The 15,562-nt window shown below is 37.5% G+C and overlaps 1 protein-coding gene across 2 annotated transcripts in view; it reads left to right on the top strand.

Moving 5' to 3' along the window:
- LOC132558879 (protein fantom-like) overlaps window positions 1–15,562 on the top strand; it is a 33,874-nt gene that overhangs the window by 7,049 nt on the left and 11,263 nt on the right. For both annotated transcript variants that reach the window (XM_060223495.1, XM_060223496.1), the window contains exons 11-28: window positions 29–175; window positions 1,316–1,389; window positions 1,565–1,704; window positions 2,069–2,175; window positions 3,300–3,417; window positions 3,662–3,780; window positions 4,973–5,074; window positions 5,854–5,925; window positions 6,158–6,235; window positions 6,750–6,865; window positions 7,676–7,745; window positions 8,635–8,764; window positions 10,241–10,338; window positions 10,473–10,632; window positions 11,060–11,214; window positions 11,635–11,844; window positions 14,179–14,382; window positions 14,612–14,744. In XM_060223495.1, coding sequence (XP_060079478.1) covers window positions 29–175; window positions 1,316–1,389; window positions 1,565–1,704; window positions 2,069–2,175; window positions 3,300–3,417; window positions 3,662–3,780; window positions 4,973–5,074; window positions 5,854–5,925; window positions 6,158–6,235; window positions 6,750–6,865; window positions 7,676–7,745; window positions 8,635–8,764; window positions 10,241–10,338; window positions 10,473–10,632; window positions 11,060–11,214; window positions 11,635–11,844; window positions 14,179–14,382; window positions 14,612–14,744 — 2,233 coding nt within the window. The remainder of the gene's footprint in view (window positions 1–28; window positions 176–1,315; window positions 1,390–1,564; window positions 1,705–2,068; window positions 2,176–3,299; window positions 3,418–3,661; window positions 3,781–4,972; window positions 5,075–5,853; window positions 5,926–6,157; window positions 6,236–6,749; window positions 6,866–7,675; window positions 7,746–8,634; window positions 8,765–10,240; window positions 10,339–10,472; window positions 10,633–11,059; window positions 11,215–11,634; window positions 11,845–14,178; window positions 14,383–14,611; window positions 14,745–15,562) is intronic.

The following is a 15,562-nucleotide window of genomic DNA, read 5'->3' on the forward strand; positions in this document are numbered from 1 at the left end:
TGACTGGTATTGGCAAATACTTTGACAGAACATGCAGACAATGAAACACAGCCATGACAGCATGCTGATGGAAATGGAGAGACTCAACATGCAAGTGAAAGAGGAGCAGAATCGTGTACTGACACTCCAGAATGAACTCAAATTTGGTACAACTAACAACAGGAAACTGATCGAGGTAAATCTAGTCCACTGTATCACACCACACAACATTCTATTATATATTTATCTACTACTTACCAGTAATAGATAAATAGAAGGTAATACAGGTAAATCTAGTCCACTGTATCACACCTCACAACATTCTATTATATATTTATATACTACTTACCAGTAATAGATAAATAGAAGGTAATACAGGTAAATCTAGTCTACTGTATCACACCTCACAACATTCTATTATATATTTATCTACTACTTACCAGTAATAGATAAATAGAAGATAGTAGAGGTAAATCTAGTCTACTGTATCACACCTCACAACATTCTATTATATATTTATCTACTACTTACCAGCCATTCCTGTCAGAGTTGTAATAGGGAAAAGGAAAAGTCTAAAGAGAAGATGATTTTACAAAATAGTTGTATTTTGACTGCAGAAAGATGTTGTAATCCCATACTTCAAATATGTTTGATTTGATCACAAAGCAAAGCTGAATGGAATGTAATAATCTTGATTAGTACAAAAAATATATATAAGGGGGTATCTGTTTTAATGGTAAAATCATTAGAAAGTTTCTATAGGGAGGGAATATTCTTGTTTTTTTAAAACCATACAACACAAAGTCTTTTTGTAGAGGGAATAGTGTCGTGTTTTTGAAACTGAACAACACAAAATTTATATCAGAGAGAATATTCTTGTATTTTTAAAACCAAACAACACAAAGTTTATATCAGAAGTAATATAACCAGAGTATTGATGATTAAACAAAAAGAAGTACACTATTATACATCTGTTTGGTATGATCAACAACAACAAAATCAAATACCCTTTAGTACATCTGTTCAAAAGGAAATATTGCTGCCTGATCAGAAATGATGTCAGTATGTTATGACTTTAAACGGCACAATCTTATAGGTTTATTTACCTTAATTTAGATGTAAACAATTTTTAATATTACAGTTTGCCATAGTTCATATGTAAACAATTTTGATATTACAGTTTACCTTACTTTAGATGTAAACAATTTTGATGTTACAGTTTACCTTACTTTAGATGTAGACAATTTTGATGTTACAGTTTACCTTACTTTAGATGTAAACAATTTTGATGTTACAGTTTACCTTACTTTAGATGTAAACAATTTTGATGTTACAGTTGAATGAACAGATCATGAGTCTGGAGAAGGAAAACCAGATCCTTAAGGAAGCTAATGAGAAGTTTGTCAGCAGGTATAACATCAATTTTTTTTTTATATCTCTCATGTTTAAGTACAGATGTGGTGTTATTTATCTTAAAGTCAATTAATTTTATTTTTGATGACATTAATATATCATAATTTAAAAACATTTTAATTCATGTCTATAAACAAATATAGATACAATGTATTTGATTTTGTTTTCTCAGTGCATTTGACCTGGACAGAGAAAGAGAATGGCGACAGAGAGAGAATGCACTTAAAGTGCAGATAGCCCAACTGGAGGCCACACTGAAGGCTGACCTTGGTGAGAAGGGTGGAATTCTCGACCAGCTTGCTAGTGAGAAAGGTAACTAAACTGATATTTATATTTCATATTTATGGCACACAATATGTGCATACCTATTTGTGGGGTGTTTTTTGATACTGATTCAATGACATGTTTATATTTTCTCTTACACACCTGCATATGTTCAATTTTGTTTATATTTTTTTTCTGATACCTGTCCTCTCTTCTAAGATGTTGATGATAGGCTGATGAAACATCTGATGTGTATTTTTTTTAAATTTTCCTTCCATTGATCAGCATTCATGTCTGTGTTTAGTATCACTTCTCAAACATTCTTTTTTAGGTTTTCTTACACTAACCAATACACCACTTAATGTTATATTTGAAAAAAACCAGTACTGATATCTATATGTTATACTGACAGAGCAACATGAGAAGCTTCAAGCCACTTTCAGACAGATGCAAATAGAACACTATCAACAGAAGGAGGAATATGATGATCTCAAACAGAAGATGAAATTCTTCACAAAGGTAGTTTTCTCCCCTTGTACTATTTGTTCTAGAACAGGAGATAAAATTCTTCGCCAAAAGAGGAAAGAGAAAATAATGAGTGCATGTTTTGAGTGAGTGTACATGGGTGTAGTGTGATGTGTGTCAGGGTGTGTATGTGTATGTGAGTCTAGTATATATCGTGTGTTGCATACCTTTGTAAAATCTTGAAAAACAAAATAAAAAAAAAAAAAAAAAAAAAAAAAAAATTCTTCGCCAATAGATGGTATCAGGCTAATCTCAATATATTTTTTTACCTGTGTTATGGTAACTTGGTCATTTGTGAATAGTTTTATAGTGTTAGAATCTTTTCACACTTACTTGTAATATATAATACTGGTCAGTAAAAGAAGGAAACAATATTTATAGTACATTTATATATGATTTCATATCCAACTATGAACTTGTTTCATCTTCATTGAAGGGATAACTCTATTGTGTTCTGAAATTTGCAGCAGTATATCTTGATTATAGTTTTTCAAACTAAGTTTTAATGGCTGTTTGGCGAGTAGAGACAGTTAAGTGGAAAGACTACAAATCTAATAATACACAACAGACTTATCCTTATTCTTATTATGTAGATCTATGAATGCTAGAATATGATAATTTAATACTGTTTTTTGGCATAATCTCTGAAATCTAGGTTACCTTGTGCAGAATTTGTGACACCAGTAACATCAGTTGACCTTTTCTGGTTTATTCTATTGTTCCTGGTGTCATTGATGACTGAGGTCAGTCAGGTCATTGACATGTGAATGTGAATATTTAAATGAGGAATTTGTTAAAGAGTTTTTGTGGTGGATGTACTGTATTAAGTTACTTTCACTGACCAATAAAATGTCTTTGTTACATAGTAGATAAATTAGAATTTTAGAAATTACAAATGGTCAACCAGTGTATAAGAGGTGTCCATTGCATCTTAGTATCTCATCTCTCTGTGTCAAACATAACAAGAAGTAATTCCATATAATATGTATCTTTGACAAAATTGTTTTTTTTTTATCTGTGTTAAGTACAAGATGTATATCTTCAGTGAGCATGGTTATGTGTTTTGTTAGTATAAATCCCCGTTGAATTGAATACAAGTCTTCCTTTCTTGTACACAGGAAAGTGCTATAGATTTCACAGAGATAGAAGAGGCTTTAGTCCTTGTCAAACAAAAGCGGCAGCAGGAACTCCCAGAACCAGATTTTCTACAGAAAGTGGATATAGAAAAGGACAAAGGTCAGTTTGTAGGTGGACATACAGGAGGACAATGGCTATCTTGTACTATGTATAAAGAATCAGTATTGAGTGTGTTTATAATGTAAACAGTATTTGTGTGTATAAAGCATCGGACAATATTTTTTGTATTAAACAGTTAAGATTATTGTACATATAGATCACAAGACAAAATTTCTCTGTGTGTATATTGTATATGGTATAGAAATTAGAGACAATATCATGATATATTGATTTCTGCCTCCAGATGTGAGTCGTTCCCTACTGACACTGCAGGCTGAGTATGCAGAGACGATCCATGAGCTGGAGAAAACACGCAACATGTTGGTGATCCAGCACAAGATAAACAAAGACTACCAACAGGAGGTGTGTAGGATTGTTAGTGTGGTGTTGTGCTAATGTGAGTCTGGAGGTGTGTACTAGCGTTGGTGTGCCAATCTGTAGATGTGTGACTGGAGGTGTGTACTAGTAGTGGTGCGATAATCTGTAGATGTGAATCTATAGGTGTGTACTAGCCTTGGTTTGGTAATCTGTAGATGTGAATCTGGAGGTGTGTACTAGTGTTTAGGGGTCATCTGTTGATGTGTGACTGTGGGTGTGCACTAGGTTTGGTGTAGTAATTTGTAGATGTGTGACTGGAGGTGTGTACTAGTGTTTAGGGGTCATCTGTTGATGTGTGACTGTGGGTGTGCACTAGGTTTGGTGTAGTAATCTTTAGATGTGAATCTGGAGGTGTGTACTAGTGTTTAGGGGTGTTCTGTTGATGTGTGACTGGAGGTGTGCACTAGGGTTGGTGTAGTAATCTGTAGATGTGAATCTGGAGGTGTGTACTAGTGTTGTGTGGTGTTCTGTTGATGTGTGACTGGAGGTGTGTACTAGTGTTGTGTGGTGTTCTGTTGATGTGTGACTGGAGGTGTGTACTAGGGTTGGTGTAGTAATCTGTAGATGTGACTTGTAGTGGTGTAGTGTTCTGTTGATGTGTGTCTGGAGGTGTGTTCTAGTTGTGGTGTAGTGTTCTGTTGATGTCAAACTTGGAATAAATTGTTACATTGTATCAAGGATATTAGGACCCACTAAATAGGTGACATGATTTTTTAAAATTATTTTGCTGCATTTTTAGACGAAACTTCAGATTCAGAAATGACTTGAGTAATCTTCATGGCATGTTCTGTTCACTTCATTTTCTTTATAGTCATATTGTAACAATTTTAATTTTTTTTTTTTTGCTCCTCGGAAAGAGTGAAATTTTTGTAGTAAAGTGACACACTAATGTGTATTTTGGGAATCAAAGAATTTACCAGTTTTCATTGTATGTCTAACAGTGTGTCATTATCGCAATATGACAACAACTCATCCCTGATGTTTACATACCATTAACTTCAAATATGGAAATTTTGTATTTGGGGAAAAAGTTATGAGTGATAAAAATCTTAGATTTAAGTGTACTTGGTAATTTGCTGTAAAACTGCCAAACAAAGTAACAAAGTTAGACTGACAGGAGATGTAATTATGTTTAATGCTAATATTTCTTAGTATGTTGTTTTTGTTTTTTTGATAGGTTGAAATTTCTACCAACAAACTTGAAGAAGTGCGCAAGGAGTATGAAATGAAGCTAGATGAGTATGCTCGATTATTGGACATTAGAGCTGCTAGGATCAAGGTAAGTCAGCTGGCTAACAGGATACCATCAAATGAGTATAGTTGTATGTTACATAGGAGCGTTTCTTAGTACTAGAATCAAAGAGATATAGTTATAAACAGCTGGCCAACAGGATATCATCAAATGGGTATAGCTATATGTTAGTAATAGAATCAAAGAGATATAGTTATAAACAGCTGGCTAACAGGATACCATCAAATGAGTATAGCTATATGTTACATAGGAGGGTTTCTTAGTACTAGAATCAAAGTGATATAGTTATGAACAGTTATATATATCTAGATAGAGATTTTTTTACACACAAATGAGATGAATAGTCTGTGACTTGGGAATGCATGGAAGCAAATGGATGGTGTACTGATGGTAAACATTTGCTATCAACTGAATGTGGATAATTGAATACATTTGAATATTCATGGAAGGAATTACACAGTTGAAGTAGATCATTATTGTAAATTTACCTTTTTTTACTCTAAGACTAGCTACAGGTGTAACAGTATTTGTATATAAGTGTAGCTACGAGTTAGCATTGTTATGTGCTGAAAATACAGAAAGGATGTGACAAAAATTCAGGAATATGGATATTCATGAGATTAAGAAGAAATGAAATCACTTTGAGAAAGTTTAATGAATAGACCTGACTAAATAAATACTTGCTTGCAAATAAACAGTGATGTAGGACCAGGTGTAAGTGAGGGGCAGATTTCTGTCATTAATCAAGATCTCTCACTGATACATGTGTTTCATATATCATATAATCAAAACTTGTTTTTTTACAGAAACTTGAAGCACAATTACGAGACGTCGCCTATGGAACCAAACAGTTTAAGATCGCTCCACCTGTTGATGAGGTAGATACAGAACTCAGTATATATGTATCCTATTTCAGAAAGTTATATATATTTTGTAAAAAAAAATTAATTTGAATATTATTGTAAACAAATTTGCATTTAGTTTTTAAGCTTTTTACCTCAAATTAGAATTATCTTTTTATTTTAAGATAAACTTCTGAATTAAAATAAGTCATTAATTTCAATAAAAAGGTTATGAAGCATTACGATTTGATTGTGTCATTACACACAGGAGGATGCCATTGCTGACTTTGATGAGACCATCCACTTAGAACGTGGTCAGAATCTATTTGAAATCCACGTACAGAAGGTGAGAGGAGAGTTATATTCATCAAGTTAAACTGACATTAGAATTATATAAGTGGTGAAAAGTCTAACAGAAAAATTGTTTTAAGTTGTTGAATAAAATGAATGTAGCGGGTGAACATGTTGAAGAATGGAGTAACTTGTATAATCGACTGCTGAGGTACACATCCTATCATTGCTTAATTATCATGTTTTTCTTCTTCAGTAGATCAGTAGCTTCATGTAGATTTTCTTCAGTGTAGAAAGCATTGTATGAGGCAATAGAATCACACACTGGTAAACAAAATTTTTTAATAATATGAAATATTCTAACGATCTACCCATCAGTCCTCCAGTTGCACTGAAGGAGAGTGGGAAAAAGTCTGTGACCCAATTAAGTTTCAGAACTGATGCAAAATTTAAGAAACATGAAATAATTGGAGTGAATTTTAATGAGAACATCACATAAAAAAGTAAGGGTTAACTATCTTACAACATGTTAGATGATGTTAACAAGTTGGTATTATTCAACTTTACAGGTGTCCCTATCTGACGAGGGTATCAAACACATTGGAGATGATGAACCATCTATCTTCTGTACTTGGGAATTCTTTGAGTTTGAGATTCAGAGTACTCCAGTACTCAAAGGCTCAAGGTAGGCTCAAAAGTGTTATGTCCAGATGCTCACAGATAAAATGTCAAAGTAGACTGTCAGATGTCATGTCAAAGTAGGCTCAAGGGTGTTTTGTCAAGGTAGACTGTCAGGTGTTATGTCAAGGTAGACTTACAGGTGTTATGTCATGGTAGATTGTCAGATGGCCTGTCAAAGAAGGCTGACAGGTGTTATGTCAAAGTAAGCTAACAAATGTTATGTCAAAGTAGACTCACAAGTGTTATGTCATGGTAGATTGTCAGATGGCCTGTCAAAGAAGGCTGACAGGTGTTATGTCAAAGTAAGCTAACAAATGTTATGTCAAAGTAGACTCACAAGTGTTATGTCAAAGTAGACTCACAGGTGTTATGTCAAAGTAGACTCACAGGTGTTATGTCAAAGTAGACTCACAGGTGTTATGTCAAAGTAGACTCACAGGTGTTATGTCAAAGTAGGCTCACAGGTGTTATGTCAAAGTAGACTCACAGGTGTTATGTCAAAGTAGACTCACAGGTGTTATGTCAAAGTAGGCTCACAGGTGTTATGTCAAAGTAGACTCACAGGTGTTATGTCAAAATAGACTCACAGGTGTTATGTCAAAGTAGACTCACAGGTGTTATGTCAAAGTAGGATTACAGGTGTTATGTCAAAGTAGGATTACAGGTGGGTAGGAGTAGGGGGTGGCACAGTGATCAGTAAATGGGTAGAATAAGAACTAGTTCTTGATGAGTGCCATCCCTATGTATTCTGCGGTTACTTTTTTATTGTAAATCATCAGATGTAGAATAATTGTTCTTTTGGTTTTTTTTCCAGACCTGAGTTTGACTTCACATCACAATATATAGTCAAAGTAGACGACTTTTTCTTACACTTCTTACAAAAGGTAAGTTTTTTCTGGCAACTGTCTTTCTCTGTAATTTCAAATAATATTTCATCCTAGAACACAACAAATTTGTTTGCCTTTTTGTTAAGGTGACTTGCAGAACATGTACTGTTATCTGGTCATGTATTTGTCATGTTGTACATATGTCTTGACCATTTGGTTACAAGTCATACTATGCTATTTTGATGTGCTTAATTTTATACCAGTCACACATGCCCATTCATCCCATGGAAAAAAAAAAAGATTTCGTCATATTGTGTTTGTCAAACTCACCTGTCTTTCGTCATTTTGTTTTCTCTTATTCATGTGTCTGTTCTAACATCAATCTGCTCTAGGTTATTTTTTTATGTGTTTCCAGATACATGAAACAGTCTTTTCCATAGTTTATACACTGTCTCTACCCTAATCTATACTGTGTGTTGTTGCCTGTCTCTGCCCTAATATATACCCTGTGTGCTGTTTGTTACATGTCTCTGCCCTAATATATACCCTGTGTGCTGTTTGTTACATGTCTCTGCCCTAATATATACCCTGTGTGCTGTTTGTTACATGTCTCTGCCCAGATCTGTACCCTGTGTGTTGTTGCCTGTCTCTGCCCTAATATATACCCTGTGTGCTGTTTGTTACATGTCTCTGCCCAGATCTGTACCCTGTGTGCTGTTGCCCATTTCTGCCCAGATCTGTATACTGTGTGTTGTTGCCCATTTCTGCCCAGATCTGTACCCTGTGTGTTGTTGCCCATTTCTGCCCGGATCTGTACTCTGTGTGTTGTTGCCCATTTCTGCCCAGATCTGTACCCTGTGTGTTGTTGCCTGTCTCTGCCCTGATCTGAATCCTATCTGTTATCATGCATTATTGATACTTGAAATACCTACCCACTGTGTTGCAGGATTCCTGTACTCTAGAACTCCACCAATCATTTGGTCAGGACTACAGGACAATAGCAGCATGCCAACTGGTCTTCAAGGAGATTTTCAACAAGACACATGGAAGGATTCATGGAACTGCAACTCTAACAGGCAGGTTTCTCCTCCTATAGTAGTGTACTTAATGGTACACACAACATCTGAATCACCAGTGTGTGTCTGTCAGACTTAAGTGACCAGTATGTGTGTCTGTCAGACTGAAGTGACCAGTGTCAGACTGATATTACTATTGTGTGTGTCTGTCAGACTGAAGTGACCAGCATGTGTGTCTGTCAGACTGAAGTGACCAGTATTTGTGTCTGTCAGACTGAAATGACCAGTATGTGTGTCTGTCAGACTTAAGTAACCAGTATGTGTGACTGTCATACTGAAGTGACCAGTATGTGTGTCTGTCATACTGAAGTGACCAGTATGTGTGTATGTCAGACTGATGTGACCTGTGTGTGTCTGTGACCTGTGTGTGTCTGTCAGACTGAAGTGACCAGTATGTGTGTCTGTCAGACTGAAGTGACCAGTATGTGTGTCTGTCATACTGAAGTGACCAGTATGTGTGTATGTCAGACTGATGTGACCTGTGTGTGTCTGTGACCTGTGTGTGTCTGTCAGACTGAAGTGACCAGTATGTGTGTCTGTCAGACTGAAGTGACCAGTATGTGTGTCTGTCATACTGAAGTGACCAGTATGTGTGTATGTCAGACTGAAGTGACCTGTGTGTGTGTCTGTCAGACTGATGTGACCTGTGTGTGTGTCTGTCAGACTGAAGTGACAGTATGTGTGTCTGTCAGTACGTGACCAGTATGTGTGTCTGTCAGACTGAAGTGACCAGTATGTGTGTATGTCATACTGAAGTGACCAGTATGTGTGTCTGTCAGACTGACGTGACCAGTATGTGTGTCTGTCAGACTGAAGTGACCAGTATGTGTGTATGTCATACTGAAGTGACCACTATGTGTGACTGTCAGACTTAAGTGACCAGTATGTGTGTCTGTCAGACTGAAGTGACCAGTATGTGTGTCTGTCATACTGAAGTGACCAGTATGTGTGTATGTGTCTGATGTGACCTGTGTGTGTCTGTGACCTGTGTGTGTGTCTGTCAGACTGAAGTGACCAGTATGTGTGTCTGTCAGACTGAAGTGACCAGTATGTGTGTCTGTCATACTGAAGTGACCAGTATGTGTGTATGTCAGACTGAAGTGACCTGTGTGTGTGTCTGTCAGACTGATGTGACCTGTGTGTGTGTCTGTCAGACTGAAGTGACCAGTATGTGTGTCTGTCAGACTGACGTGACCAGTATGTGTGTCTGTCAGACTGAAGTGACCAGTATGTGTGTATGTCATACTGAAGTGACCTGTGTGTGTGTCTGTCCATGTGACCTGTGTGTGTGTGTGACTGTGACCAGTATGTGTGTCTGTAAGTGACCAGTATGTGTGTCTGTCAGTATGTGTGTATGTGTGTATGTCAGACTGAAGTGACCAGTATGTGTGTCTGTCATACTGAAGTGACCAGTATGTGTGTATGTCAGACTGATTTAACTAGTACTGTTAACAGTGCGACCTTATGTAATTACAGGTGTTGACAGTAGTGGTGGTACTGGTATTGGTTTTGGGAGTGTGGAGTACTGGATAAGGCTACGTGTGCCAATGGACCAGGCCCTCCGTTTGTACAAGGTACATCCAATTAGTTTGCATTATCTTACTCATTTTTTTTTCAAATTAAAACACATTAGAAAAAAATTTACCAGCGCTAACAGAAAACCATAACTACAGATTATAACATAATGATTTAATCTCAATATAACTAGGAACGAACCAAAGCCCTGGGATATGTGACCTCAAATGAAAAGGCTGCAACTGAAGCGTTACAGGCACTGGATGAGACCGCTGTCAAGAGGCCAGCAGATAATGTTAACGAACTTCATGTGAAAATCTTACGTTGTGCTAACCTCAAACCAAGACGAGAGCGTAAGTGTACATTAAAAGAGAAACAATAAATGTTAGACTTTGGCATTGCTTCTAGCAACAGTGTCATCAGAGATAGGACTAGGTTGTTTGATTTCGGACATTGTTGATATTCCAAGTTTACCGATCAATTAGATGCAATAAAGGTTAATTGTTATTTCCAGCTGTCTTATTCTCTCAGTTCTGATGTTATCTTATGTCAATAGAGAACACAAAAATACGTGTAAAATTGATTTTGTTTGATGCCTTACTCCTGTATCATCAGACTTACCAGTTACTATAAGATAAATTTATAGACAACTATATTGTTTTAATTGTGTTGTTTGATGATGTTTTGATGTTTATGTTATTGTTTATAAGCAGTGAAATCAATCACAATTAATGATTTATTATCAGAATAGTTTAATTTTTTTTTTCTTTTTTTCTTTAGATGTTCAGCCATCGCCTTATGTTATCTATCAGTTCTTTGACTTCAATGACCATGATACAGTGATTCTCGCAAGTACCAACAACCCAGAGTATAATGATCACATGACCTATCCAGTACCGATGACCAAAGAACTGGACCACTACCTCAAAACATATGTAAGTCTCGTGCAGTTTTATCCTAAATCCTCAGAACTAGGTCGGACTTTCTGCTGTGAGTTTAGCAATAGCACCAGCCATGTCGTAAATTCCTTTCACTGAAATCTATATCTATGTATTGACGTTTGTTTTGATACATGTTCACTGTAAATGGATGTTAGAGTTTCTGTTTATTCAGACCCTTTCCAGATTTAGAGTTTATGTTCATTGTTGTGTTAAGTGATGGTGGTTCATGTGAAGCAGTTTCTTACATAACAAGTAAAAATTTCAGTGTGATTGAATAAAACAAGAACTGACGGGCAATGAATCCATACAGAGACATTTTTGAGGATTTTTCAGAGAATGGTTATGTTGGAGAGAAGGGCCACCTTGTAGTTAGTGGTGTTTAAACAAGACTATTATCCTTCTTTTTATTTCTAGCAACTGAAGGTGTTTGTATTTGATGATACTGACCCTGAGCAGACGGCATACTTAGGAATCGCAGATGTACCACTCATTCCATTAGCTCACAATAAGTCCATCCAGGGTATCTTTGAGCTTAAAGGAGCCAACGGCAAAATCAATGGAACCATAGAAATGGAGCTTAGATGGCAGTATACATACATCATGCCGAAGGGTGTCCGTATACAGGTAAGGTGACATTCCTATAGCAGTATACATACAGGTCTGGTCACACCCATACAGCTGTATACATACAGGTCTGGTCACACCCATACAGCTGTATACATACAGATCTGGTCACACCCATATAGCTGTATATATACAGATCTGGTCACACTCATACAGCTGTATACATACAGGTCTGGTCACACCCATATAGCTGTATATATACAGATCTGGTCACACCCATACAGCTGTATACATACAGATCTGGTCACACCCATACAGCTGTATACATACAGGTCTGGTCACACCCATATAGCTGTATATATACAGATCTGGTCACACCCATACAGCTGTATACATACAGGTCTGGTCACACCCATACAGCTGTATACATACAGGTCTGGTCACACCCATACAGCAGTATACATACAGGTCTGGTCACACCCATACAGCTGTATACATACAGGTCTGGTCACACCCATATAGCTGTATATATACAGATCTGGTCACACTCATACAGCTGTATACATACAGGTCTGGTCACACCCATATAGCTGTATACATACAGATCTGGTCACACCCATACAGCTGTATACATACAGATCTGGTCACACCCATACAGCTGTATACATACAGGTCTGGTCACACCCATATAGCTGTATATATATATACAGATCTGGTCACACCCATACAGCTGTATACATACAGGTCTGGTCACACCCATACAGCTGTATACATACAGGTCTGGTCACACCCATACAGCTGTATACATACAGGTCTGGTCACACCCATATAGCTGTATATATACAGATCTGGTCACACCCATACAGCTGTATACATACAGATCTGGTCACACCCATATAGCTGTATATATACAGATCTGGTCACACTCATACAGCTGTATACATACAGGTCTGGTATCACCCATACAGCAGTATACATACAGGTCTGGTCACACCCATACATCTGTATACATACAGATCTGGCCACACCCATACAGCAGTATACATACAGGTCTGGTCACACCCATACATCTGTATACATACAGGTCTGGTCTCACCCATACATCAGTATACATACAGGTCTGGTCACACCCATACAGCTGTATACATACAGGTCTGGTCACACCCATACATCTGTATACATACAGGTCTGGTCACACCCATACATCTGTATACATACAGGTCTGGTCACACCTATACAGCAGTATACATGCAGGTCTGGTCACACCTATACAGCAGTATACATACAGATCTGGTCACACCCATACAGCTGTATACATACAGATCTGGTCACACCCATACAGCCCTATACATACAGATCTGGTCACACCCATACAGCTGTATACATACAGATCTGGTCACACCCATACAGCCCTATACATACAGATCTGGTCACACCCATACAGCCCTATACATACAGATCTGGTCACACCCATACAGCCCTATACATACAGATCTGGTCACACCCATACAGCAGTATACATACAGATCTGGTCACACCCATACAGCTGTATACATACAGATCTGGTCACACCCATACAGCCCTATACATACAGATCTGGTCACACCCATACAGCTGTATACATACAGATCTGGTCACACCCATACAGCCCTATACATACAGATCTGGTCACACCCATACAGCTGTATACATACAGGTCTGGTCACACCCATACAGCTGTATACATACATGTCTGGTCACACCCATACAGCTGTATACATACAGATCTGGTCACACCCATATAGCTGTATATATACAGATCTGGTCACACTCATACAGCTGTATACATACAGGTCTGGTCTCACCCATACAGCAGTATACATACAGGTCTGGTCACACCCATACAGCTGTATACATACAGATCTGGTCACACCCATACAGCTGTATACATACAGGTCTGGTCACACCCATACAGCTGTATACATACAGATCTGGTCACACCCATACAGCTGTATACATACAGATCTGGCCACACCCATACAGCAGTATACATACAGGTCTGGTCACACCCATACATCTGTATACATACAGGTCTGGTCACACCTATACAGCAGTATACATACAGGTCTGGTCACACCTATACAGCAGTATACATACAGGTCTGGTCACACCCATACAGCTGTATACATACATGTCTGGTCACATACATACAGGTAAGATGACATTCCTGTAGCAGTATACATACAGGTCTGGTCACACCCATAAAGCTGTATACATACATGTCTGGTCACACCCATAAAGCTGTATACATACATGTCTGGTTTACATAGATTATGACAAAAATTGAGCATTATCCATTTGTTTAACTGCTGCACATTTTTCTAGGATCCTATTAAACTGCTGTTTATTTTCCAGGACCCACCTGTGATTGAACCAGTTGCACCACCCTACGCCTCACCACAACAGGAACATTCAGACTCAGATAGGCAGTCTGTGGCTGAATCTGACATCACACCAGTCAAACAGAAGTCAAGGGTAGCAGCCAAGTTCCCTGACCCAACAGCTACTTCCACTCCTATGCCAGCACCACCAGAGCGTCGGGAGGGAGAGCCAGCTAAGGTCAGGATCCAGGAGTTCTCACCTAACAAGAATTACTGTTAATTTCTGTCCTTGATAAATGCCTTCTATAGTTTTTACATCAATATATGATTATGTAGTGATATTTTGTTATCATGCTTATTGAATATGTGTCAGTTTTTTTTCACATTTTGCTATGTTTTTCTTGTGAGAAATCAATGAAAATGTAATTTGTGTTTTTGATTATTGTTCTTCTTCATGTTTAATGTAGAAAATTCCAAAGCGTCGACTCCACAAAGAAGATACAGCTGAAGAGCCATCACTCGTCAATGATGCTGTGAAAGGAGTGATTTCTGATATCATGCCGTCCAGTATGTCTGACTCAATGACAGAAACCCTACCAGGTAAGTCTGATCTAGTAACAGAAACCCTACCATGTAAGTCTGATTTAGTGACAGAAACCCTACCAGGTAAGTCTGATTTAGTGACAGAAACCCTACCAGGTAAGTCTGATCTAGTGACAGAAACCCTACCAGGTAAGTCTGATTTAGTGACAGAAACCCTACCAGGTAAGTCTGATCTAGTGACAGAAACCCTACCAGGTAAGTCTGATTTAGTGACAGAAACCCTACCAGGTAAGTCTGATTTAGTGACAGAAACCCTACCAGGTAAGTCTGATCTAGTGACAGAAACCCTACCAGGTAAGTCTGATCTAGTGACAGAAACCCTACCAGGTAAGTCTGATTTAGTGACAGAAACCCTACCAGGTAAGTCTGATCTAGTGACAGAAACCCTACCAGGTAAGTCTGATTTAGTGACAGAAACCCTACCAGATAAGTATAGAACAGGCTTAGTACATATTTTTACTTGCTACAGAGTCAGTAAAAATCCATTCCTTCCTTACTTACACTGGAAATGTAGGTTGGTTTTACCAGCAGTTTGTCTTCTTTTGATTTTCAATGATTACAAAAACAACATTTATAGCTTGGGCGGTTTCATGTGTTTCATTTGTATAACTGATTGTGGTTTGAGACAAAATGGAGGTTTTACCAAGGTATGTGTCAAATGTCTATAATATACCTGTTTATATAGATGTCAAAACACTTTATATAGATGTTAGAAGATGTTATATAGATGTCAAAACATTTCATATAGATGTCAGAAGATATTATAAGGCTTTATTTAGATGTCAAAAGACTTTATTTAGATGTCAAAATACATT

Source organism: Ylistrum balloti, unplaced genomic scaffold (assembly GCF_031769215.1).
Source record: "Ylistrum balloti isolate Yb309-2 unplaced genomic scaffold, AGI_CSIRO_Ybal_v1 Utg370834, whole genome shotgun sequence".
NCBI classification, from domain to species: Eukaryota; Metazoa; Mollusca; class Bivalvia; order Pectinida; family Pectinidae; genus Ylistrum; species Ylistrum balloti.